General features: G+C 42.4%; 1 protein-coding gene and 1 long non-coding RNA gene across 11 annotated transcripts in view; both read right to left on the bottom strand.

Moving 5' to 3' along the window:
- The window catches only part of trpm3 (transient receptor potential cation channel, subfamily M, member 3), a 53831-nt gene extending 32763 nt beyond the window's left edge, over positions 1 to 21068 (bottom strand). For 9 of the 10 annotated variants that reach the window (XR_007193500.1, XM_048242606.1, XM_048242605.1 and 6 more), the window contains exons 1-6: positions 20936 to 21068; positions 20076 to 20289; positions 19475 to 19599; positions 18303 to 18474; positions 10998 to 11172; positions 10627 to 10753 (exon numbers count right to left, since the gene is read on the bottom strand). Coding sequence is in view for 9 of the 10 variants with exons in the window: in XM_048242606.1 (XP_048098563.1) it covers positions 10627 to 10753; positions 10998 to 11172; positions 18303 to 18474; positions 19475 to 19599; positions 20076 to 20289; positions 20936 to 20938 (816 nt within the window). In the remaining variant the exon portion in view is untranslated. The remainder of the gene's footprint in view (positions 1 to 10626; positions 10754 to 10997; positions 11173 to 18302; positions 18475 to 19474; positions 19600 to 20075; positions 20290 to 20935) is intronic. The other variant, XM_048242609.1, reaches the window with a different exon arrangement.
- A 57-nt stretch (positions 21069 to 21125) lies between these two features.
- LOC125294180 lies at positions 21126 to 23893 on the bottom strand. The gene is made up of 3 exons (XR_007193501.1): positions 23770 to 23893; positions 21319 to 21398; positions 21126 to 21137 (listed from the first exon to the last, which is right to left on the bottom strand). It is a non-coding gene; the product is annotated as an uncharacterized LOC125294180 (long non-coding RNA).
- Positions 23894 to 26273: the final 2380 nt, after the last annotated feature.

Genomic DNA, 26273 nt, shown 5'->3' with positions numbered 1-26273 from the left:
TGGTTATACCAGGCTAGAGTCGCTGTGCATGTAAGACCACAACTGCCTGTCTTGCTTAAAGGGCCATCCTGTCATTTCATGCAAATGCAACACTGCAATAGCAATCACAGGCATTTCCCCCAGTTTTGCCCAGATGAGAATCAAAGTTGACATACAGGAGATGACATTAACCAAGATTGATGTGCCTCTGGAGTTGCTGAATATATTACTACATGCATCTCAATTACCATCCATAATTTTCACAAGACACACTTTAACATGGTCAAGGTTAACACACAACCCAGTCCAAGGTCCTTGGACCTCTTGTGTCATGGCTGCATGAATCTTGTTCATCATCCGCAACTTCATGACACGTCTTATATTAGATAAGTACTTTTTATGTGGCAAAGGGGAAAGATCATCAGAGATTACCATGGCCATGGCTAGGCTCTGTTTTCACAGCCAAGTCAAACATGGAAATACCTTGATAACAACAGTGTAGTGACATGGTGATGGAGGATTTTCCACCAGAAAGTCATTGCCGGTTCTGTTTGAATTTCCATAGTAAAGTAGCTTAATAGTCAAGTTACTGGAGTTTAGCCAAAACGTATGCTAAATACAATAACCATAACAGAATCAATTCAGACATCTGCATGCATGATGTAACATGGCCTAACAATGTTAAATGATAATGGGTAAAACTTTATTTGGGTCAGTATATAAGCCCAGTAGAGGTGATGTAGCCTATTCCAAAGTTTAAAAGCATTTATGAAATTGGCTGCCTATAACCAGATGGCCTGGGTGGGGTCGCTTCCAGCATAGGCTAGGCCAGTGTTTCCCAAACTTTTTTTCTGGGGACCCACTTTTTAAAAATGACAGACCATCGTGACCCATATTGTTTTAGGCCACAGGTTCTCAAACTTTTTAATAGCATATAGCACATAACTCAAGTCGTTATATTAGCCTATTTCTGGAGGTCTCTTTGGAAAGTTAAATCTGCATTTTTCTCTGGAGTTAAACATTTGCTTGTAGGCCTTATACTAAGGCTGTGTATTGATGTTGTGACAAGCTATGTTGTAAGAATGTGAAATGAATAAATATCAGAACAAGAGGCTAATGCACCTTTACTGTAGCCTAGTATAGTTTGCGAAGTGGAAAACGAGAGGAAATAATAGCTTTTAAAATGTCAATTTAAATTGTAGCCTAATATAATGCACTGTTGTGCGTTTTTAAATCCGAAATAATAAGGAATGTGAGGAAGTAGCTATTAACTTTAAAGAGTGCATCTCGAAACTATACAGCCTATGATGCAAATTGAATATGTCCAGCACACGGATGTCTGCTTGACAGCACGGAAACTAGATTTTAATCAGTCAACGGAAGCAGCTTTCCCTTGTTTGTGCTGATTCATGTCCCTTGCATTTTGCAACTGCGAGGTCCATGGCAGGCGCCCCACAGAAATGTTTCATTTTGTGAGTGAGATGCACGCTGTCCCCTCTGTGACGCGTTCGCCCCCAGTTTCAGAGCTATTGCACAGAGGGCCATGACTGTGGTAAACAAACTATATCCTAATAGAAAACTGATAACTTTCCTGGTTAAATGGTATAAGCTAGACCTGTTAGACAAGATAAAGTGTGCTGGCGACCAGGGCTTGAAAACGAAATTATTTTTCAAACGTTCCGTTCCGAACAGTTCAGGTAGGCCTATGTTTAACGTTTTCTTTCTTGCATGCGTTCCGCCACCAACATATCGGTCCTGAACCGGTTTGGAACGCAAAATATCGTTCGTTCTTAAAGTTCTGGCAGTGTTTGGCGGGCCTATCAAGTCTATTTTTGTGGACTTTACCTTAGAATAGATATACTCATTATTTCCCCTTGATTTCGCCATACCGTAGCTATGCCCAAAAATAATAAATCACAGGCGGCATCCAAAAACATTCAGATGGGCTATCCATCCCATAGCCTACAGACTTACTGTAGGCCTAACCTATGCCTATAAATAATTTCTTATGAAAAATATTTCTGGATACGTGCTAAACTCCTTACCTGGTTGTAGCCTAAGTTTTATCCATATGGAGATCTTCAAAGGCTTGTGCTATAATTCCAACCCTGTTTATAAACGAACCTGTCTGTTGCTGACAAGGCCCATCTCAAATTTCCCGTTTAACTCTTCTACATAGAATAGGCTATAATTGCGCAAACATTTCAAATCCCGACTTTAAAACGACATGGCGTGGACAGGCAAAATAGGCTATTACGCATAGGCTACAAACAATTTCCAAATCAGTTTCAGTAGCCTACGCTACGAGCTGGCCTAAGATCCGGCGGGCAGACGGATAGGTTACATTACAACAGCAAGACAAAATATACACATTTGGACCAAAGGTCCATTTATTCGCTTTTTTTTTCAAACTGCAGAAATCAAATTATTAGGCTGTTCGCCTACAGTAGTTGGCTACATAGCGGCTTATAAGTCAAAAGTTAAATGAACGAGTACTTATGTCCTTTTGATTTCTTACAGGTTGGGTCGTTGTTGCCCATAACACGCTAGCATTGTGCTAATGAATGACGTCATTGACACGTTTGAAAGGCTTTTTAGAACAATTAAGTGACTTTAAAAAATATAATACTCAACTAAGTGTATTTTCTTTGCCTCCCCTTTCAAATACAATATTCAAATTACTTGGAAAAAAAAGTATAACCCGAGAAAAGTGGATTTTGAGGGGTACAGCTCCATAGACCTCCATGCATTCTGCAGACGTGGACGAGCGCCCTCATGTGGAACCACAGGAGGAACTGCAACCAGTTCAGAAACCGGAAGTTTTCCGAGAGTGGCAGTTCTCCCTTTATTAGACATTCTCTGTAGAGAACGAAAAAAAAAACGTTTTTGCAGGTTTTGTGGATTTCAGAATAACGTTTCTGTTCCGGAACAGTTGAAGACCATTTTGTTTTCGTTTCCGTTTCCGCTCCTCGTAAAATTCCTTAAAATTCCGTTCGTTTTCGGTTTTCGTTTTCGTTCCTTGAACCGGTTCGGAGCCCTGCTGGCGACCCAAATAAAATCTCCTGCGACCTACCCGTGGGGTCGCGACCCAGTCTTTGGGAACCAATGGGCTAGGCTACACTATATGTCCTTCAGTCTCGTACGGCCGAATTACAGCCGCAGGGATATCCTTTAGCAACCCCGCTCCCACTCATCTCATATTGCTTAAATATGTCAACAAGAACGAGACGTGTCCTGGGGAGTTTCTGTTTGTATATTTGAAATATGGATGATATCAGATGCGTAAAAGACATTTGGATATTTTGTGTAGCCTACTACACAAAATACTGTTGATTGCATGGTGCTAGTTGGAAATGATAGTCTACGACCAAAATGGAGGATCTTCAACAGGAAGTGCCTAACCTAGTGGGTGGGAATTTTCAGATGGGGATGGGTAGTCAGTGCCCTATATGGCTCTGGGGGTAGTAATATTCAAAACTTACCCTACTGTGATGTAACCATATGGGAGAAATCTCACAGAAGCATATGGTTTCTGACATCAACATCTCTAAACTAACCCACAAAAACTCAATGCATGGTTTTGTTTCGCACTCAATCAATCAATTAATCAATCAATCAATCAATCAGTTAGCTGATAGTCAGAATACATCAGAACGTTGTAAAATAAGACATCTACTCTAGGATTCAAGTTTTATGATACCCACTCTTTCTCTCTAAAACAATATTACATTTATTTTAAACAGCCACATTCCTCCGCAAAATCACCGTGTTGGACATGTGTATATATATACATGTGTATACGTGTACTACATTATTATCATGTGTCCTTCCTCGGTAATGCCTTTGGTGTGGTACCCTCTGGCCCCATGAGCCGCAGGAACACACACAAAAACAAAACAAAAGGACACATAGAAACAAAGAGCTAACAGCTGCAATGCGGAAACCCAGTCTGGGACTGCATACTCAATCAAATCAGCTCTCCTAATAGACTTATCCCCATGCCCTGAGCTTAAGGAGAAGGCTATGTCAGGAAGCATCAGAAGTCCAGCTGTCGGTGACCTGGAACTATGCCAATTTTTTTTTTCTAAACTTGATCATCAGACTCTGCCCCGCCTATTTGTCAACCCAGGAGCCACTACTGATCAGAATAGTGATATAGTACATACACATCACTTAGAAGTATGCTATACAATTAAAACAGACTTATTTTGACATTATAAGAAAGCTAAACTACCATTACACATTAGCTTTCTAATAAGTCCCAAATAGTATAGATATACCTTACCCCACTTAGTTCCTGACGGAATATGCTGGAAATTAACATGCAGGCCAATGTCAATGACCTTTTAGATATATTAGATACAGAGTGATGACCTTATTATTTTTGAAGGTTACACTATTTACATTAGCAACTACTTAAAATTCAGTTTATTAAATATCTGGAAGGAAAATCAAACAACGTCAATAACATTTTTTTTCTCTCGAGGTGTGAATACCCCGCAGTATGGAAATGAGTTAATGGTGTTTTCAGGCATGTTAATGGAAGATGTCATCAGCCGATGCGTCTTATGCAAATACCGAGATGTGGGCCACTGCACATACTAGCAGTGCCTTTTGAAGCGCTCCATGACAGCTGTCTGCAGGAAGCCTACATCATCATCTACAGAATATGTGCCATGCTCAAATGTTAAGACCAGGGTCTAGGGTCCGCCAGCTTACAGAGAAACAAGCTGGAGACATTAAAGCCCACATCCTGTCCAGCAGAGACAGAGAGAGAAAGAGGGAGGGAGAGAGAGCGAGAGAAAGACCAGAAGGCTGACAAGACACCTGACTGCACAGCTTAGACTTTCCAATGCGGACCTGAGTTTTAACAGACCCCTGCACCCCCCACCACCTCCCTTCTCCCGTCCCACCTCCTTCCCAGTCTCTCACCCTCTGCGGTGTGGTCTCAGAGGAGCCTGCCCCCCGAGGGGACTTGGACCAGGCTGGCTCCTGCCTGTCACTTTGATTAATAGAGCCATCTTTTCTCCACTGTAAAAAACATCGGCCTCCATGACGAATGGAATTGGAAACACAATCACCCTTCACAAACCAGGAGGAAAACACACTTCTGGGGCAAAGTATGTGAAAAGTATTTTTTTTTCTCCCTGTGTGTATCTCGTAGGGTTGTCGCTGTTTATGTATGTGCATAAATATATGCATCTATATATGCATCTACATGTGTTTTTTTGTCTAGAATTTCCTATTTCATTGTCATTCATAAGCACATAAAATAACTCCACACACCTCCACATAACTTCACTCCTTTGATTACATACAATGAAATATAGGGACTCAACTGAAGCTCTGAAAGAAGCGGAACCAAGACACACCATGCCAAATCTGACACCAATCCACTGACTTCACTAACAGACCATGATTACAATTTCATGTAAAATTGCAGATTAGTACTATGGTGTAGTACCCAATAATATGGCATTAGAAATCTATCATGTTTATCATGTCACAGTATGTATACCAGAGGCATAGGCATAGGCAATAAGCCCAACACACAACACTACATCTGTGAGGTTCATTTCTCAAACCTCAAACTTAATATCCGCAGCATATAATCTTTGGTGCTGTGTACCACAAAGTTGATGAAGTGTAGTCGGTTACATTTGAATCTAGTCTGACATAAATCAATGGTTAATTTGCATTTCTTAACTGTAACATTTAAGAAACTGCTTTGGGGGGCAGTTTGATATGGTATAGGCCTATGTGAGTCGACAGGAAGTATTGATGTGCACATACGCCTACACATGAATTGTACACGAGCAAAATTCTTTAAATTGACAAACAAGTCATAGCAGTTATATTCTACACTGCAAAAAATGAAATCTAACCAAGTGTTATTAATCTCATAATAAGATCAAAACATCTATTTGGTATTGTTTTTAGTATGAAAAGACTTACCTAGTGCCCTCTCGAAAGATCATTTTGACTTAATTTAGGAAGACTTTGACTTATTTTAAGGAGTCTTATCAAGACAAATTTACTTAACGCACTGGCAGACAAATTTGCTTGTTTTTAGGACAAATTTGCTTAACGCACTGGCAGAAAAATTTGCTTGTTTTCAGGATGAGATGTCTTAAAATAAGTCAAACTTTTCTTAAATTAAGTCAAATGATTTCACGAGAAAGCTCTAGGTAAGTCTCTGTATACTGAAAACAATACAAACTAGTTATTTTTATCTTGATATAAGACTAATAATTTTGGTTAGATTTTATTAGATAAGCAGTTTTTTGCAGTGTAGAATGTGTTTAAATTAAGGCTGTCAACCGATTAAAAACTGTATCTAATTAATTGCATACTCTGTGCATCCAATTTTGCTATGAACGTATTTTAAAAATATTTCAATTCAATGTTCAATTCATTTGTGAATCAATGAAAAGCCAAACCAACATTATAGACTTTAAAGCAATCTGTTTCAGATACTGTAGGTATTTTTTGGCGACTCTAGAGGTCCCCCATAGAGTCAAGATATATTTAGATATTACTCTGCCTTGTAAATAGTTCATTCATTGTACACAATGAAAATGCTTTTGTTGTGGTGGCGAAGGACTAACAACCGGCAAAAAATCTCCAAAAAGCTATTCTTTCACACAAACATACGTCACACACTACTTGGAGGTGCAAACAATATCAGAGTTTTGGTTGATTTGACCATCAGTTAACTTCGAAACAGGCATTCTACCTTGGATAGACCATAGCAATAGATCATAGGAGTGATTAACTTCAAAAAATTTAGACTGAAGTAACTCAACATTTGATACCTCCAATATGTTTAATGTACTAAAGACGTCAAATAGCCCGCTATAGTTACCAAATTCATAGCCAATGAGCCAGAAGTGAACACGCATATAAAAACTGTGCTTTCATTATATAACTAAACACGACAAAATACTTATACAAAATACTATAACCCTTGAGCCAGCTTGTTACTATGTGATCTCAATGGCGATGCAGCATTTGTTTGAACCTCCAAAAGCATGGAGTACCTGGTTACCACCCAAAAACGCCCACAGATGCCCTTATGTTTGTGTGAAAGAGTAAGGGGATTTAACTTGATGTAGACTGCATAACGTGATTATTTCTGAGATTCTGATACATTTTCAACTCAGAATTGTGCATATGACATACAGTCAGCTACATACCGCTGCAGGTGGCTACATCAAGTCGAATCCCCTTAATATCCAGGGCTACTGATAAGGTAATATTTCACAATTCTAGCAAGATGCTTTTTTAGCATGGTACATGCAAATGACTTAAGTTTCCAGTAGTAGACTTGAAGTACGAGGTAATGCAGTCGATGTAGTAAGGGTGTTTGTCGCCTAGTAATAAGCCTAAACAATAAGTTTGCAAAGTTAACGTGGACAATGCTGCCGGCTAGTGTTATTTATTACAAAGATTATAAGGTTACACTTTACTTGACAGTATCGACATAAGAGTGACATGACACTGTCATGAACGTGCCATAAACAAGTCATAAACGTTTATGACATAACACTTCTGTTATTAAGTGTTATTCGTTTTTTGTCATAACAAGTTAACGTAAGGATTAGGGTAAGGTCTAGGTTAGGATTAGGGTTCATGTGTCATGACAGTGTCATGTGTTCATGACAGTGTCATGTCACTCTTATGCTTATGTCGATATGGTCATTAAAGTGTTACCGATTATACACAGGCGGAGCAAGATAGTTCGTCGTAGTTCATGGGTGCAAAATGGGGATCGAGTCCTGTCTGCATAAAGAGGCGTGTCATTGATGTATTGATGAGCGTATGTAGCAACCAGCCAACAGCAGCAGAAAAAATAATACCCCCCCCCTGCAATTCGGGTTCCCGGAAGGTGCTCCTGATGAAATATCTTGCTCCCCATATGTATAATCTTTGTTTATTACCATCAAGGGGTGTGCTCACTCATACCTTCTGGTTTGCTTGCATTAAGGTGATAGGCCTACTTCAGAGTTAACAAACTCCTATGGTAGGCCTACGGAAATTCCTTACAGCAGAAATCGCAGAGAACATGCTCCTGTCAACAGTTCCATCTGGCCGTTTTTTTAAACGTAGGCTAAATGTTCCATTCACTGGATCAAGCGTCGCTTTCTCGTCTGCTTCCTTCAGTCACAACCAGAACTGCACTGGGTCAAAGGTCACTACTTAATGTGATTAATCAGCGTTACATGTTTTAACACTGTATTTTTTCTGTAATTAATTAAACAAAATTAACATGTTATTTTGACAGCCCTAGTTTAGATGATATGTTCTTTAAATAATACTCTAAGGTAACATGTTTCACTCTAACCTCTCCCCTCCGTTAAAAAAGGAGTTGGTCAAACTGACAGTCCACAGACACCCACCATCCATGTCAGTTTATTGCCGAGGTACACCATGACCGACTCAATCTGTTGACACCTCAGTTTTACTTTCCTCTGAGCTGCAGGTTTGATCAGGGTAATAAAACAAGCTCGGAGCAAAACAACTTGCTGTCAGTTGCTACCTGTCGTTTTTACGCTATGTGGGTGTCCTTGAGATGTGATACAGGGGAAGAGGGGAAGATTGAAGGAGGGGAAGAAGGAAATAAGGGGGAATTACACTCCCCAGGGGATCTGCTGCATGGACATAAAAAAAGGCACAACGCAAGATGCCTGCGCATCCTCGGTCTAGGAGAGTCTGAATAAGTCCAGCAACTGGATTTGCTTCTTTGTAGACTCACCAGAAATCATCCACTGTCATCCACTCCCAACGGTTAACCACTCAAGTAGAGTAGACAGAAATCCCTCGTCTTTTAACGTTGCACCATCATGTTCGGCTGATTGCCCCTTTGGTCTCAAGCTTAAGCAGCGCTGTCTTTAGGGGTTGGGAATGATGGCCACAGGAAGGTTGAGAGAGATCAAGCTCTAGCTGGAGGGAATTAGAGAAGGCAGCCTAAACGCTGCTGATGCTGGGCGCAGTGTGTGTGTGTGTGTGTGTGCAGCTCGTATTAAGGCAGTGGAATGGGATTTGTGGGGGCTTGACTCGAGCTGGTGCATCTCAGCACACTGCGATCACATCTGCCAGCTCGTCAGTCACACTGCAGTCCCCCATGGAGGCGCAAACCGCACAGCACTCTCCCTCTGCGGATCCCAATGTGTGTGGGTTTCAATATCTTGCTCTTTTCGCTCATTGTTTCAAGTATACAGTATGTGTGTGTATGTGGGTGTGTGTGTCTGTGTGGTGATGACGTTTCATGACGTTTCATAATGCATTTCGTTGTCTTTGTACTTGTACTCTGCACAATGACAATATCGAATCTAATCTAATAAATATATGTAGTGTTGGCATGTCGGTGTAGGAGTATACACGTGTTCAGCCCATCTACAGTATATGACAAGTAAGCACTGTTTGTTTGCATGCTGTCCAAATGAATGAATGTGAGAGTATCATGCCAAACAGTTCCACGGGACAAAAGCATCACAGACAGATAAACACCACTTTTATTTATGGTACAAACACACCATGGTTTATTTGATTTATTGTAAACAAATGAAATAAAGGAAATTTGAGAAGGCTGACAGAAATGTAGATACATAAACTTAATCAGTTACACAGCATGCACTCAGATAGACTGGTTCACAACACAGAGAAAGAAACACATGTAGTGATATTCATGCAGACCACATACACAGATATGGAATTTAAAGCTGTAGACAGGGGGAGGTAATGTTTGGACATATTAACTAAGCCTAAGGGATGTCTCGGGCCATAAATATTTGAAATGGGACATTTTGCTTTGAACAGCTTGTTTTCATTTTCATAAAAGTCTAGAAAAAGTTCTCTTTCAAGAGTCAGTCAACACAGAGTCTGTGTCCACAGTCTTTGGAAAGAGGCCAAATTATTTTAGATGGTGCAAATGAGCGTTTTTACATCCATGCTAATAAATACTGTGCTCTCAGGGCAGCAGCCACATCATTACATGTGAGATTGGACAAGCACTTCCTCGTTGAGTGATTATGTGATTGGTGGCACTGCTAACTTATCAGCGTGCTCATGACATGGAATGACCTTAAAAGAAATTGGAGCCAAGCCATCACAGCGATGTGACATTCATTTGAGAAAATCCTGTCTGTCATCACCCATGGGGAGAATTGCTCGTCAAAGAGCACTCTGTGTGACATTTCGCAAGTCAAATCCCTTCCAGCAGGTGCGACCCGAGCAGTGACCCACTCCGTGGACAGAGAGTCAGGTCACAACCAGACACACAAAAAAGTTAGGCTAATGGTCAGAAAGTAGGTGCTCCAAAAAATCTGCACTCGACATCCAAAATGGTTGACACAAAATACTGAGAAAAAAATACCAATTTGTTTACCCCTGGGTACAGCTAATAACACACACACACAAACTCATGAACCCGCTCCCCTGAATGAGATTCCTCTAATTCATGACGAAGTTCCACCACTGACTGGACATTTCTCCAAAGTCCAGGTAAACCTCAACACGTAATTTGGCATTTAAAAAACATCCCATTGAGAACACTGAAAATGATGCAAGGCGAAGGAAACGTCTACGTTAACAGGCTATGCTAGTGGGCTATGCTAGCAGGCTACGCTAACAGACTGGCTCACTTACCAGCTCCTTCTTCTTCATGCACTCCATGAGGATGATGAAGAGGTGCTGGGCTTGAGTGCGACTGTAGGTGAACGTCTTCTGGATAGTGACCAGAAGCTGATCACGCAAGGATTCATTGATGATACTGCTGAGACAACATAAGAACAAGCACACACACACACACACACACACACACACACACACACACAGAAGGACACATACACACAGGGGGAAATTAGACAAGTTTGTTGTTGTTTGTTGTTTGTTTGTTCAATTTACGGCAAATAAAAAGCAGTTGCAGATACATAGAAAAAAAAATGAAACGTGCAACAGGGAGGGAGAATGACATCATCGTCCCCTTTTAACTCATCCATCATACAGTTGACACGCACCCTCCTTCCTCCGAGTACTTGTGCCCGAACGCCAGGATGTCAGATGCCCGCCCACTGCCGTCACACACCACCACAGGCACTGGCGGCGTGTCTCGCAGGTACTCAAGCACAATGGAGATGACATTCGGGCCCCCCTCCACAATCAGCGCCACCACAGGCACTCCCTGCCCAATCCCTACAAAACAGACAGAGAGAGAGAGAGAGAAAGAGAGGGAGAGAGAGAGAGAGAGAAAACAATGAAGCAAATTTGTTTTGTCTTGCAAATGGTTGTTAAATAAAGGATGTTTGTACACTCTTCAAACAAATGTGTTGGAAACAACACAAACTGTGTTGTCCCTATCCCTACAAGTTGTGTAGTTAAACACATTCGTTTTAAGTTATGATGTATGTTATGATGTTGTTTTTGCTTGTTTGTTTGTTTTGGGCTATCTGCTCTATTTGGAATGCTCCGACCTCAGTGATGTCAGTAAAAGAAAGACCTTCAGACCTGCATGTCCCAGTAACTAGCTTGCACACAAAGCTGTATTCAATTCCATCTTTATTTCAGACTCACAAAGGAAAAAAAGTGTAGATGCATGATAATTCATTGAGACCAATCAATTAATATATCAATCCAAACAGTGGTAGGCCTATATATTACCACTCCAGACTGGATGAATACTGCCACACAAACAGATGGCTGCCACTACACCATCTGGCAACTTGGAGCAGCAAACTCATTGCATCATTATAAGCCTCTGCATACTACTTTTTCTGTAACTACACCAAAGATGGGCTGTAGAATACATTTGACATATTCTGAAAACAGTATATTAGCCTGAACATGTAACTTACCACACTTACTTACACTTAAACTTACAACTTAAATCTCTGTCATCATCAGTATTTCACTTCCTTCCCATGTGTCATGAGTGGGATATTGTGCAAATAAAAGATAGCAGTTTCAAGGACAGTTTCTCATAATTAATTATATTGAAAGGCTTGGATCTAGGGATGTCCCAATACCATTTTTTTGGTACACATTTGTGTATTTGCCGATACCGAGTACCGATACCGATATGTCCACCACAAAGTAACTAGCATAAAATTGCAATGAATTTCCTTCTCTGCTCTGGTTGTTATAATAAGCCTAAAATAAATATACATAATAATGAATATCAAATACAATATACAATAGCAGGCTATTTCAAACCAAAAATAAACAAACAATTATGTCTAAAACAAGACTCCACACTGGCACTGTCTCCATATATTAATTAAACAAAATATTAACTAGACTATTTTGCACTGTCTCTCTCAGTGAGTTTTGATAGGGCAACAAAACATGATCCCACGTGACCCTACAGACCTTTGTAAAATTGGATTGGCTCCTTTACGTGCATGGAGCATGTGACTAGGCAATGAGAGAGGAAAAGAGAGAAGAAAACGCACAATCCTGTATGTCTTGCATTTGCCTGTTACTCATGACCTACAGTTGAAGTGTATTGGGCGCTGACTTCGGTCTAGTAGCATAAAATGATCCGACTAACGTTACGATCTGGAGCAGAGGCAGGGAAGGGTAACATTTCTCAGTAAAAATGACAAAATGTGAGCTAATAAAACATTATGCAAATTATACTAATCTACTGAAACAGAAACTTTTGTTTTAGCGCGAATGCAGAGATACACCAATACACTAGCAATGCACAACAACAAACACTCAGCTGAGTGTATGCCACATGCATAGTTTAGGTGCTATAGTTTAAACAGAGAACCATTTGTGCGAGGGTATTAGCTGCGTAGATTCAACGCAGATACAGTGCATTAATCTAGCTAGTTGTATGTTTTTGAAGTAACACTGAAATAAGCGTCGCGAGTAGGCTACATGAAAGCATAGCGGCAGTTTCTTGAAAGCAGCAGCTAAGATACTATGATTTAGGGGAAACAGTGTAATTAAAGCAACACCAAAGAACTTTCCCTCTGTCGCACGCATGCTATTTGTTTATCCAGCACCGGCTTTGCAAATAACGATGTCCACAGACAAGGTAGAATATGTTGCACGATTTATGAAAGTACGATGTATTGCGACATCAGATGCAGGTCAAATTTGTAGTTTCTTATGTCTCATTCCATTGAACTACAGATCCGCTACCCGATCTGGCAAACTTACATAGTGCGGCTATAGCCAATAGAGGGCCGCAAAGCGAAGGCAGAAGTGCTGTTAACCCTGTTACAAGTTGATGAACGACTGAAACGATTTTGGAAACACTATTTTAAGGTACAAAAAACTCTTTGGTGTTGCTTTAATAGGTATCGGTGAATTTTTACGAGTACGACTATATGGACCCAGTATTGGGCCGATCCCCGATGCCAGTATTGGCATCGGGCCATCCCTACTTGGATCCATCTACTGTATAAGACATAGACATTTAAGACATAAATGCAAATATCAGTGCTATGTTTGCTCCTAAAGTCACAAATTTGCCTGCTAATACCCGGCACACATTGGGTCAAAGCCAATTAGCTGTGATTTGGAGTAATTAGCTAATGCACCTGACGCTGAGGCAGACTGTAGTCTGTAGGTTCAAGAATGCAGTAGAGGAGCTCCAGGCTCAGAAAAGGTTTGAGTCCCCAAAGAGTCACATTATAAGCTTGTCCTCCATTTAGCCTACAGGACTACACTATTTTAGCCTTTTGATGATGTTCTGTAATTGAAAGAGGCTTCAATACAGACTGTCTCACATTTTCCCCAAGCAACCAAGACTACTGACAGAGCATCTGTGAAGTCAAAACTCACTATCCAAAAAGCATCCAAAAAGGTGTAAGCATGAGGCACATTTCCTTAATTGGGGGGAAGGGGACAAAAAGTATTTTTCAGTATTAAATTGGAGACCAAACCACAGGTTGGTGCACACCTAATCCAAGAAATTATTCATCAGAGAGATTCATACTGTACGCTCTGCAGATTTTCACACAGCTTATGCAACGGAGGATTTCTTTAATCCTGACAGTAGTAATGTGTCACGGGCGGCAGGTTCAGAGAAGCAAAGCAATAGCGTCGGCGGCAATGATTTCAGATTTCAGAACGTTTTTCTCCTATGGTGAGAAATACACTGTACAGTACATCCAGCTCAGTGCCAGCCAGCACTTCGGGTTTTCACTTCAGATATTCACGGCTTTGTGACTAGCTTTAAGAGCCAACACTGCTACTGAAAGAGCTGTGAAGCACAGGTTGAGATCTGGCCTTAAGCGTAAAAGGTGTGAAAAGATGGGTGGACATGCACTCCTGTGACCTTCAATTTACGAGGCACCGACAGCACAGAAATGTCTGTCCTTTCTGCCAGCCGACACAGAGTGCAGCTTTTCCCCTGTATTTGATTCTTTCCCCACCTCTTTGTCTTTGAGTGAATGGACAGTTACATGCTGCCTTTGCTTGTTAAAACCACAGCCTTTACTCATGCTGTGTTTTCATCTCTTTTTAATAGCGCACACCGTCGCCACGTTTTGCTTTGGCTGTGAAAAAGTCTGTGCCCCCCAGTGTTCTATCGAGTCGTGCAGCTCCAGGGAAGATAAAAGTGCTCGGTCCGATAAGGCGAAGACGAGTGATGGGCTCTGAAAGAGCAAGGAAACTGGCCAAGGAGATTTTATCTGCCACCACGTCAAGGATGGAGGCCTGCAGCTTATGGGCTAGGGTGAATGTGTTGGCTGTAGCCGCCGTAAAAACAAAACTCTGCTGTGTGTCCATTTTGATTTGGCTTGTTTACAGATTTAACGGGACTTACCTGTACTGTATATGCTGATCTCTGGAAGAGCTATGTGGGATTCTGTAGGGTTTGAGTTGTTTTGGCCATATAGCACCTTTAAAGCTGCAGTTGGCAAGTCTGACAGATTGGTGGGGACTTAAAATGTTGAATGTTTACAACTCTCATGCCCCTCCCCCACTACCACCGAGCACCCTCTCATCAAGTTTTTGCTCGTCAGTACGCACCAGACTTCAGCAGACTGTGATTGACAGTCAGATCTCACACAGCCCTGCTCTGATTAGACCAGAAGAACCGGGAGCTGTGGATTTTTGCAAAACAAATAACAGGCTCTAGGTGGAGGTAGAAGTGCGGTTTTTTTTTTTTCTAAAACCGGCTGATTTATGTTGTTCTGTCGGAGCATAGTGTCGGTTTCAGTAAATATGCTCAAAAAAATCTTGCCAACTGCAGCTTTAAATCTAAAGGATGTTTCAGATGTAAAGAGTAATTGTTTATATTTAGGATATTTTACTGTGGTGGTATGTAAATGCATTCTATGCAGCACATTTGTGACTGCTGCAAGCCAATCGTGCATTATCGCTGAATCTTGCATCATCCTATGTAATGTGAAAGACACTATGGGAAAACCCCTACTTATAGCACAAGGAACTGAACACGTTTCCTGTCTATGTCTGAAATAAATATATAATGGTCTTTTTAAAGTTTTGCTGTATATTACCATGGGACAGACAACAGACAATATACCGTAAATAGTCCTCAATCTACAGTATAGATGCTATATTTGTCATTTGTGTTTCATAAAAGATGGAGATGTGTATTTGTAGTTTTTAGTATGTCATAATTGAAAGTGACAATGTATCTTTACTGTATATGTCTGTTTCACTATTGTGTACTAAAATAGTGAATCAACAGTTATCATGGTAAATGTTGTACAGACCAAACAGGACATTTTGAGCTGGACAGTAGAAGCCAAGTTATGGAGCATCAGGGTTTGTGGGCCAGCACATCTGCGATGGAAGCACTCGCTTAATGCAAGCGTGTGATGGGGCCACACGCAAGAGGAGAATCCTGGATGGCAGCATGACTGGCTGCCAACCACTTTAGGAGGCAGGAAGTCCCAGCACAGGCAGTCACGCTGGCAAACACAGGGGCCAAATAGGGAAGCAGAGGGCAGCTGAGAGCTCCATCTGGGTGTCTGGATAAGGGCAGAGTCAGGAGTCGGTGATGCGAGTGACATGGTATCTCTGTGTGCAGCTTCATGGGAGGACAGGGTCAAGCTGCAGAATCAGAGGCTCAAGGAAGTGGCAAAAACTGCCATAAGATACAGTAGGCCATGTGTAACAGAGCTGTTCAGTCATGTAACACTTGTTGAAGCAGGTGAAGGGGATTGTTGATTTGTTCATGTTCAAGATGTCTGTCTCATTCCAGTGACAGTGCAAGATCCTAAATGTATACAATTACTCTTTACATCTGAAACATCCTTTGTATTTAAAGGTGCTACATGGCAAAAAAGGACTTAAAAATAACAGAAAAACTTAAACAACCGTTTTGAGGTATAATGAAAATCTCAAGTGGAAAAGAATTTTGTAGGGAATTCAACCATGCCATACAGTATATTCATGCCTCTACTCCAAATTATCTCTATCATGCCATATATTCATGTCTCTACTCCAAATTATCTCTATCGTGCCATATATTCATGTCTCTACTCCAAATTATCTCTATCCCACATGAGTTGAGATAATTAACTATTTAATAGAGGAGTGAGAAGAATCAATTGACAGCTGATAGTCAGAGCTGATGAAACAGCTGTATGTACTATATCTATGTAAAGTTGATACATTTACCTGCTCATGGATGCAAATGCTTCAGAGGCTATGAGGTATACGGCTAAGTAAAGCATAGATTATCCAAACAACATTTTAACAGATGGGCTTGTCACAAATCCTGACAGATTCAGAAATAATTTCCCTCTCCGTCTGATGTCTTGTCTGATCTTTGGCTTTGTTTGATCTCCTCGTCTGCCATTGTTGCATGTCAGGCTCTCAAACACCCATCAATTGCTTTAGACTTGTTCAAACTCGAATCCTGGGATTCCTACAAGGAGTAAACGATGATGCCTCCCGCCTGTTCTCCCCCAGTTCTGTATTCCAGGCATTCTCTGGCAGCAGAGTGTGCAACACCAACTCTCATGATTTATTCACACCTCTCGCATATGGCGCCGTAAGACCACATGTGGGAGAATATGAATTTTTAAGCAGTATTACCGCCTAGCATAATGTCTCCCAACAAAACAGACTTTTTATTCAACCAGGGGAGAAACCTGTAGGACTCACGCCGCCGCACGTCCCCAGAGCCCGGGCTAAAAGTGAGATTGATGTCCTCCCTCGGCCCGAGTCGACAGGTAATCAAATCAAGGAATGAGCCTCGCCTTGCGTGGCAAACCACCCACCTGATACATAGCACGCTCCCCCGCAGAGAGAGGGACAGAGAGAGGGGAGAGGAAAAAGGAAAAGGATTCCACTAAACAAACACAAAATGTCAACGTCTCCCGAACAAATTTCCTTTTGGGAAAGATCACAATCAGACAAAATATTACAATCCCAGTCCGCCCTGACGCAACTAACCGAAATCTTATGCAAGTGTGTGTGTGGGCGTGAGTGGTGCCGAAGGGGATGAATGAACTAGTGGTGGGGAGTCTTTTGCGTTGACAAGGGTGGTGGTGGTGGTGGTGGTTTAGGGGGTCGTTATTAGTTTGATGCTGATGATGACGACTGAACGTCCCTTTGCCTTCCCAGCCCCCTTTCATGACCCCAGGCATAGGATGACAAAGGGAAGCCCATTAGTCACGTGACCTGGGAACGAGAGGTCAAACAGCGCCCCCTGGCTTTTGACCCTCCAGGCTTCCCTCAGCAAAACAACACATGCAGATGACAGGGTAGAGGAGGACAGCATTGCGAACAGAATGCGTCCTTCTCATACATGCAGCGAGCAGGTGGTGGTAAGAGCTAAGAGTCGCTCCGTGGTTGTCATGGGGAAGGAATCTTGTGCAAGGAACATGTAAGGCATTCTAAAGAATCTGATCAGACATCAATCAAGGGAAAGTGCTGAAACATATTGTACTACTGTTTGTCACGTAGTGAGGGGAATGTGTGGCATCGGAAGTCTCCGATGTAATCATGAATGTGTCATTCATGCACATTCCTGTGTTAGAGATTTGAAATATGTAGAAAGCATTACATTCATGTGTTAAAACCTTAAAAGGATTGTGCCATTTCACAAAGAAAAAAAGAGAAAGAAAAAAGCAAGGAAAGCAGAGGGAAAGCAAATGTGTAACCATGGTTTTAAAATACATCCCATAGTACACAGTGTGCCACTTCATGTCTCTTGGACATGTAAGGTTTGTGCTGTTACATCCCCATGGTACACAACTAATGCCCTCAGTGGCGTTGATCAGTCACATCTATTTGCTATTTCTTGCTGTTTTGCTTTGTTGTGTCAACATGAGCTGAGTGTAGCCCCTGCTCTGTGTGGCTCCTCAGCCCAGCTGCTGTGCTGTACTCACGAGTGTTGATCTTCTGCAGGGAGATGTGCTTCTCCAGCTGCCTCCGCAGCTTCACCTCTGCCCCGTACTTCCCTGTGGTGCCGTTGTCAGCCAGGATGAAGTGGGAGTGCAGGCTGTTCAAGACGGTCAGCTTGCTCAGTGGATTGGACATGGTCTGATAGGGCCTGACCACCTGGGACATGGGTTTTGGACAGGTAAACACATGGGTACACACACACACACACACGCACACACACACACGCAAATGCACAAATGTGAATACATGCATGTATTACTGACAGACACACAAAGCAGTGCAATTAATCTCCCTGCTGACTAATACTTAAATGGCATCCTGTTGGCGCTATCTGTAATGATTATAAATGAAAGAGTCCTTTATTTTCTTTCCCTCTCACAGACACAGAATCTCCCCCTTTTTTGGGTCTAATTTCATATGAGTAAAGTGCACACTCAGTACACATTGGGAAACACTGTTAACCGCTTGCAGCATTGCAGTCGTTTTCTCATAGCCTCTCTGCGTCGCTGCGGTTACATCACTCATGAACATGATGCAAGTGCACAGAGAGAGGAAAGAAGGAGGAGAAGAAAGACAGAAGGAAAAGGGAGGGAGGAGAGAGAGAGAGAAAGAGAGAAGGGGAGGGGGTCATAAATATGAAATCCCTGCATCCGCTGCTTATGCCTGCATTTGCCTATTTCAGCCCTTCTGAATTGGCGGTAAGCACTCTCTGAGCGTCTTATAGGGTTATGTAATGGGGAATTAGCATTCCTCAGTAGAGGCAATATGAACCATGGAGAAAGATCTAATGGGAGAGCGCCTGGTAGCCCCACCCTCACCCTTTCCTTTAATAAGACTCTGAGTGAGGTCCTTTGGCTCAGGTCGGCAGCTGTGGTTACTCATGCCCTGCCATTTACAAAGCCTCCAGAGAGTGGCCTGTTGTGTATCTAAAGGATGTGCACTCACAAACACATACTGTACGCACACACACACACACATACAAACACACACTTCGCTTCACTCACACACACACACACACACACACACACACACACACACATACACACACTTCGCTTCACTCACACACACACACACACACACATACACACACTTCGCTTCACTCACACACACACACACACACACTTCGCTTCACTCTCTCTAAACTGTAATCACTCACATCCTTGCCCACGAGGTCTTCCTGATTCTCCACGATGCCCCAGGGTGCGATACCGATGGTGCAGATCTTTCCGCGAGATTTGGTGGCGTGGTCCTTGAGCGCATCTCCGACATGACGGATGACCCCTGCGTCGGTGGAGCAACAAGAGCAAGAGAGGGCTTGAGAATGGGAGGTGACGTGAAAGCCAAACACTCCATTAGGTCACAGGGAATTGCGCTGCATGCCCCTTCTAGAGGCACAGGCTCCAGGTCGCCACTCAATCCCTGTCAAAGACGGGGCAGTAAGCTTCTCCCTGACATCCAACCTGACTCACTCAACACTCATTACTCACCCAGTATTTGTGACGGGGATCACCTTATTTTAGGCAACAATATCTTTTTTTTCCATCTCACTGTACACATGTACTGTATACATAGTCATTCTCTTTGGGTCCTCTCTTATTATATATTATTATCCTATTCTTTACAGTATACTTTCTCAAAGGTTTGCAACATGGGATTTCAGTGGTAACCTGAGGCAAAGCCCAGATATTTTATATGACTATCGTATCTGTCCAGAAAGGCCATGTAAGTCAAGTAAAGCTCCCTTGAGCTTGTAGCACCTGTGTTGGCTCCTCCTGTGAAGATCCAGGCGCCGGTTGTCATGGCAGCCTTGATGAGGCCCTTGCCGAACACCTGCTTGAGTTTGGGCTGCAGCTCGAAGTTCTGTAGCCCCCCGTGGACCGAGATGAGCAGCTTAGGGAGCTCCAGTTGCCATTCCTTGGTCATCAGGTGCAACAGCAGGTCGGGTTTGGTGTCATAGGAGACCCGTACATACTAGATGTGGAGACAGGGTCACACAAATAACACATTGCTACTATCTACAGTATCTCCTCCATATTTAAAAAGGAACATTTTAGACAGGATGTTACTGTGGGATGTTTCTATTATCGGTTTTAGATGTGCTCTCTTTCTAGTTAATATCACTGTCTAGAGAAGGGGCCTGTCTGCAAAGGATTATTGTTTTTTGAGAGACTCTTGTTGAAATAGAAATGTGGGGCCTGTAAAGCACAACAGAAACAAATTGCATCAAGTATTAAGAAAATAAAAGAAACACCATTATGTTGGCAAGCTTGAGAGAATAGATATGATGAGCCCATCATGTGTTCTTTGGTACCCTAATCATATCCTAATCTCCTTTCATAGATGCAATTTGCAGTTAGATCAATTCTCTACAAAGACACATGAATAAATGAATCTTGATGAAAATACTGGATACTTCAGTGGCATTTCCGTGATCAAATTTGTGAATGTGCCTTTCTTGGCCCTCATGCACAAACTGTTTAACATTGATCATGAGTACTATCCGTGACCACACTTGTAAGTTACAAGTCTAACGTGCTTTGAACCCAACTGACTGAACCCAACTGACTGAACCCAAGTCTGAGGCTTCATAGCAGTTGTCAGGTTCACAGCTTTTTACCATGGCCTTGTTGGAATGCCCTCCGCCTTGGAACTCGATGGTACCAAAGGCATCGGTAGGACTGAGCTGCGTGTGCTTGCTGATCGACCATTTCTCAGAAAGGCTGTCATTCTTTGGCAACCGCTCGGACTTGTCATTTTGATTGGAGGAGATGCTGGGGGGTAGGCCCACATGCTGTCCAATCAAACGACCGCAACAGCACCTGCAGGGAGAGAAGACTTAACTATTATTGAGTGTCAATATGTGGTGACATTTCTGCACTTCTCATGACAAGTCTTGCTGTAACTCAGTTCCCCAGTTTGGCCTGAAGCTGAGTGATATATCCACACTGAAACACATCAAATCTCAACAGGGAAATCTCAGTACAAATCTGCCACACATACCTATGGGGGTCTTTGGAGCTCACTATGATATGAACACATTCTCTCTTGCTGAACGCTCTCTCGATCCAGGACTTCTGTGCCTGCACAGATAACAAAGACAGAGAAGGAGAAAAAACATAATCATTGAGATTGGACACGGAGGGTTGAATATGCCGCAAAGGCTTGGTCCACTGATGCCCATTCGTAACACCTTTTTTACCCCATCACCTGGCTGGCTTTCCACTGCTATTTAACATTCAACTGTGTTCTCCTCAGTCAGTTTACTCCCTTACACTCATATGCACATCCAAACTTGAGACAGGGATTACTCACCTTCGACACACTCTAATGTGTTTGAGAATTAACTTTTTTAAGTCATAAGAGAAACCGGAAAATCAATATATCAGTTGTATAACTGTTGCTCTTGGGTGCTCCTTGTTGGTGCCCCCCGCCCAATCCCAATCCTCCCCCACCTTTCTTATGCAGCCCTTGCCACTTAATCTACTAAACCCCTCTTCTACTGCAATTTTTACCCCCCCCCCCATAAATGCACAAATAGGCTGACACCAGACATAATTTCACTGCATTTCTTACTTCCAGTAACTATATGCATGTGACAATAAACTTCCTTGTATCCTTGTATATGTATGCAAGGGGGCATCTCGTCTCTACAGATTGTTTCTTAGGAACTGGGGTGAGTGGAATTGGATTTATGCATTTTTAATGAAGATCAGACTCATTCATTCAACGCTATTATAGAGGACCTGTAGGAGAGACTGGTAAAAGTATTTGGGGAATAAAGCTCATGGCAAGGCATTGTTTGGGGAAACACAGAAACAATCATACATGAACACAGTCAAACACCACACAAATCCAGCAAAGTAGAGCAGCACACAGACTGCTCCATGTTGGAGTATTCAGTGTAGCTCTCAGGTTAAGCCATGTGGGTAGTATTTTGGTGTCATTTGACATGAAGAATTGGGCCGATGAATTACAGCAGGGCTGATGGACAGGGATTATGGTCTTAAACGTCCAAACCAACCCAGTATAACATAACAATGCAGCAGTGTGTGTGTGTGTGTATGTGTGTGTCTGGTGTTCACACACCTTCATTCATTTCGGATTACACCTGTGATTACCTGAGCTGCTTGGACAGGGATTGCCCCTCACACAAGAAAAAAATCATACTTAATTTCTGCCAGTAAGCGAGCATTCTAACACCCCAAATATCAGTACAGCCTGCAATCCCCAGTGTGCTGTGATTTCACAAGACAGCAGTGCACCTACTGAACCTAATACTAAAGTGAAACCAATAGCCTACTCTTAAAAAGTTAGCGATAGGAAGAGGAGGGGTGGGGAGTGGGGGGAGGATCAGCCTCAAAGAGGAGACTTAACATGATGACTCAGCAAGCTGGAGCCCATCACTGACAGGGCACATTCATGTATCTTTACGCCGCTGTGAACACACACAAAGTAGACCCGCACTCAACCAGATACTTTGTGACAGTTCTGGCATGGGAACAGCTTTGGTCTGGTAGACAGTGAAAAGCAGCATATTACTACAACACATAAAAGCACAACAGGAAATCAACGCATATCACATTCTCCTTTTTTCAGTCATATTTTCAATGCTTCTTGGCACTCCTCTTTAACCCATTCCCCAGGTTTTCCCCAAAGAACTGAAGTTTTAGAATTCCAGCACATAATTGGCTGGCGGCTGATAAGCACATTTAATTAAACCGTATGTAATGGAAAGTAGCTGCAGACAGCCCCTACAAAGAACCCTGCCGGGGGCAAAGACATGGATTGGCTAAGGGTGAGCAGGAATGACTTTTTACTTTCAACCACCAGTTGCTGAAATTGACTGCTGTAGCACAGCTAGCGTCCCTTTTGCTCTCTTGTTGGCTCATGGTCTTGTTTGTCCATTTTGTATCTGATTTGACTAGGTCTCTGTTCATTATTGTCAGTGCCACAAGCACACAGCGCCATAATTAAGATTTACCTGTGGGTCCTCACCACCTAGGACGAGTGAACAGCTTTGCTCTTTGCTGGAAGTCGTCAGGTCAGGCAAAACAAGCCTGGTCAAAAGTGGACACCTCCAAAGAGGCAATGCTGATTTGTGGTGACTGAGTAGTCTACACATAGACATCATTTTAACACACACTTCACCATCAAAACATGGTGTTTTAAGCTTGTTAAAAGGTTTCAAAAAGAAGTGGACCACTTCTAATCATCTATAATGGATTGTTTATATGGCTAACAGCATATGAGCACACACATGACTTACTTTCAAGTTTCAAAAGTTCAAAGACTTTTTTTTATCTCATCCTTTCAGCCAAACAACACAGGAATCTATGCATAATCATATTAATTAAATAAATACAACTCAAATGTTTCACTTGCAAATGACCCTTCTAAATAGCAACCTCTTTTACCAGCATGGAAAATAACTTTTGGGTGGTTTTCCTCTACCTGATGGGCTGCTTCGTTCCCATGGCATATTGTCCAGTAGAGTAAATATCAGGGTCATTGGTGGAGGTGCGGAGCTCTCTGCCTGCCCAGTGTTCTCCCCTGATGGGCAGCTAACATCCTGTCCCTTCTGCTTGGCTGGCCGGAGAGCTTTGGAGTAAGAGATCTGCATATGTGGCCCAGTGGGCTCCCTGAAATATGCCTGGGATATTGGGATTAGCCCCCATCACAGGGTGCCTGGGCTAGAAAAACTCCAGCCAGGACGTCCCACAGCACCCCACCCACCCAGCACTCAGCTCCTCCTCATCCAATCCGACGCCCCAACAACAACAAATCCCCAATGGCAGGATCTGGCTGGGTATACTGCCCCCCCCCCAACATCCCACCTCCCCTTCCAACACCAAACACACACACACACACACACACACATGGACACACACACACACACACACACACACTTTCCCTCTCACACTCTTTCTCTCACACACACTCACACACACATACACACAGACACACATACAGACAGACACACATACAGACAGAAGGATAGACACACACACACACACACGGTAGCAACAAACCTGGCACCACCAAAATGCTCTAAATTGCTTTGAGCTAATCCCCCAGAGAGGTTTGTGCCATAGGTGTTTGCTCTCACTGCTGCTGGAGGTCAGCTCTGCCATATCAGGGTTTCACAAGAAAGCCAGACTCCTCCGTAACGTTTAACTCAACGGATTCCTTAGAGGACCTTTCAAAGTTACGAGCAAATGTGCTCCCAAGGACTTGGGGTGTATTTGTGTGTGTGTGTGTGTGTGTGTGTGTGTGTGTGTGTGTGTGTGTGTGGCAAAAGATTAACAATGCTTGTCACCAGGTTGTCCTGACACTCTGCAATTACTATCGCTTTGCTGACACGCCGACTCGGTGGAGAGACGTTCCCGGTTTTTTACTGTATGAGGAAACTTTTGCCGAGACGGATACCTGGCGGGGCTGTCTGTCATCCCACTGCCAGCTACTGCACCTCGACAAGAGCGGAGTGGAGGATGACGAGTGTGTGTCGGGGCCTTGCCATGGGAGCCAGAGAACAGTTCCATTCAATTTACTGCTCCCTCTTTTCAATCAGTGGTGCAGTTGTTGTTCAAACTGCCTGGTGCAGAGGAGGGTGGCTGGATGTTGTCCACTCAGACACTCAGCTAGCCTACTACGAGTTCAGTACAGTCCACGGTTGGCTTACTGTCATAATATGAATGAATAAATGAAGGTTTTCTGTTAGTTGAACACTTTTTGTCTATATCCTACTCGACTAAAAGGGAGATAAGCAGGGAGAGAGCACTGACAGAGACTTACCATTTCTGTTGTTGCGGTAATTATACCAATAATGCAGTGGTATACAGCAGCATAATAGTATAGTATAGTATAGTATAGTATAGTAGGTCAGATTACTTTGAAATGTAATCCATTACTGACTACAAATTACATGGCAATTTTTGTAATCAGTAACGTAATCAGTTGGATTACCAAAAACATGTAACATAATCTGATTACTTTAGGATTACTTCAATAGAAAGTATCATGTCAAAGTATCAAAGTATCAAAGAATTGCTGGACAAAGAATTTAGCTTTCGCTGGATTTTTGTGACCCAGGGACATGGCCTGAGATTGGCATTTAACCCAAATGTCTATTTCAATTGTGGGGGTGAGAAAATGATTATTTTGGGATGTTTTTCAACCAGGGGGACCTGGTGACTTTCTCAAAGTAAACTACATTAAGATTAGGAGGAAAAGATCAGGCAGTATGCCGAGAGACCTGCCCCAATAGTATGTAAGTAAGTATATCTTTTGATCCCGTGAGGGACATTTGGTCTCTGCATTTATCCCAATCCATGAATTAGTGAAGTCGAACCGGCAAGCCCAAAGGCTGAAGCCCTAACCAGTAGGCCATGGCTGCCCCAAAAGGCAGCATTTGAACATTCAACCACACAATGATCCAAAACATACAGCCAAACAAGGCAAGAAATGGTTAACAGAGAACAATATCAATATTTTAGAGCGGACCTCAATCCGTCAAAAAAGTGAGCACAAGGCCAAAGTGATGGCAAATAATCGTTCCTGCCTAGATTGCTGCTAAAAAGGTGCAGTCTACAATCATTGTGGAGACATGAAGAGGCTTGGTGGGTATTATATGAACCATTTTGAGAGCTGTGGTGGTAAATAAAGATGTTTCCAGTGATTGAAAAAGGATATGAATAATTTTGAACACACATTTTTTTTTATTCCATGTTTTTACCACATTGTCTTGCAACCTTTTGGCGTGTGCAAGTGTCATCTCACTAATAAAACAATAGTTTTAACAGCACAGGGTGTAAGAACAAACATATTGGTCAAGAGAAAATCAATATTTGCCAGGGGTATGAATCATTTTGTTCTTAACTATATCTTAAAAAAGTCTAAAAAAATTGAACATCTGAATGAACTGCTTGTCAAATTAAAAGATAGCTAGGCTATCATAA

This window comes from Alosa alosa, chromosome 5 (genome assembly GCF_017589495.1).
Source record: "Alosa alosa isolate M-15738 ecotype Scorff River chromosome 5, AALO_Geno_1.1, whole genome shotgun sequence".
Taxonomy (NCBI): Eukaryota; Metazoa; Chordata; class Actinopteri; order Clupeiformes; family Clupeidae; genus Alosa; species Alosa alosa.
This window is presented reverse-complemented; position numbering and strand designations above follow the sequence as displayed.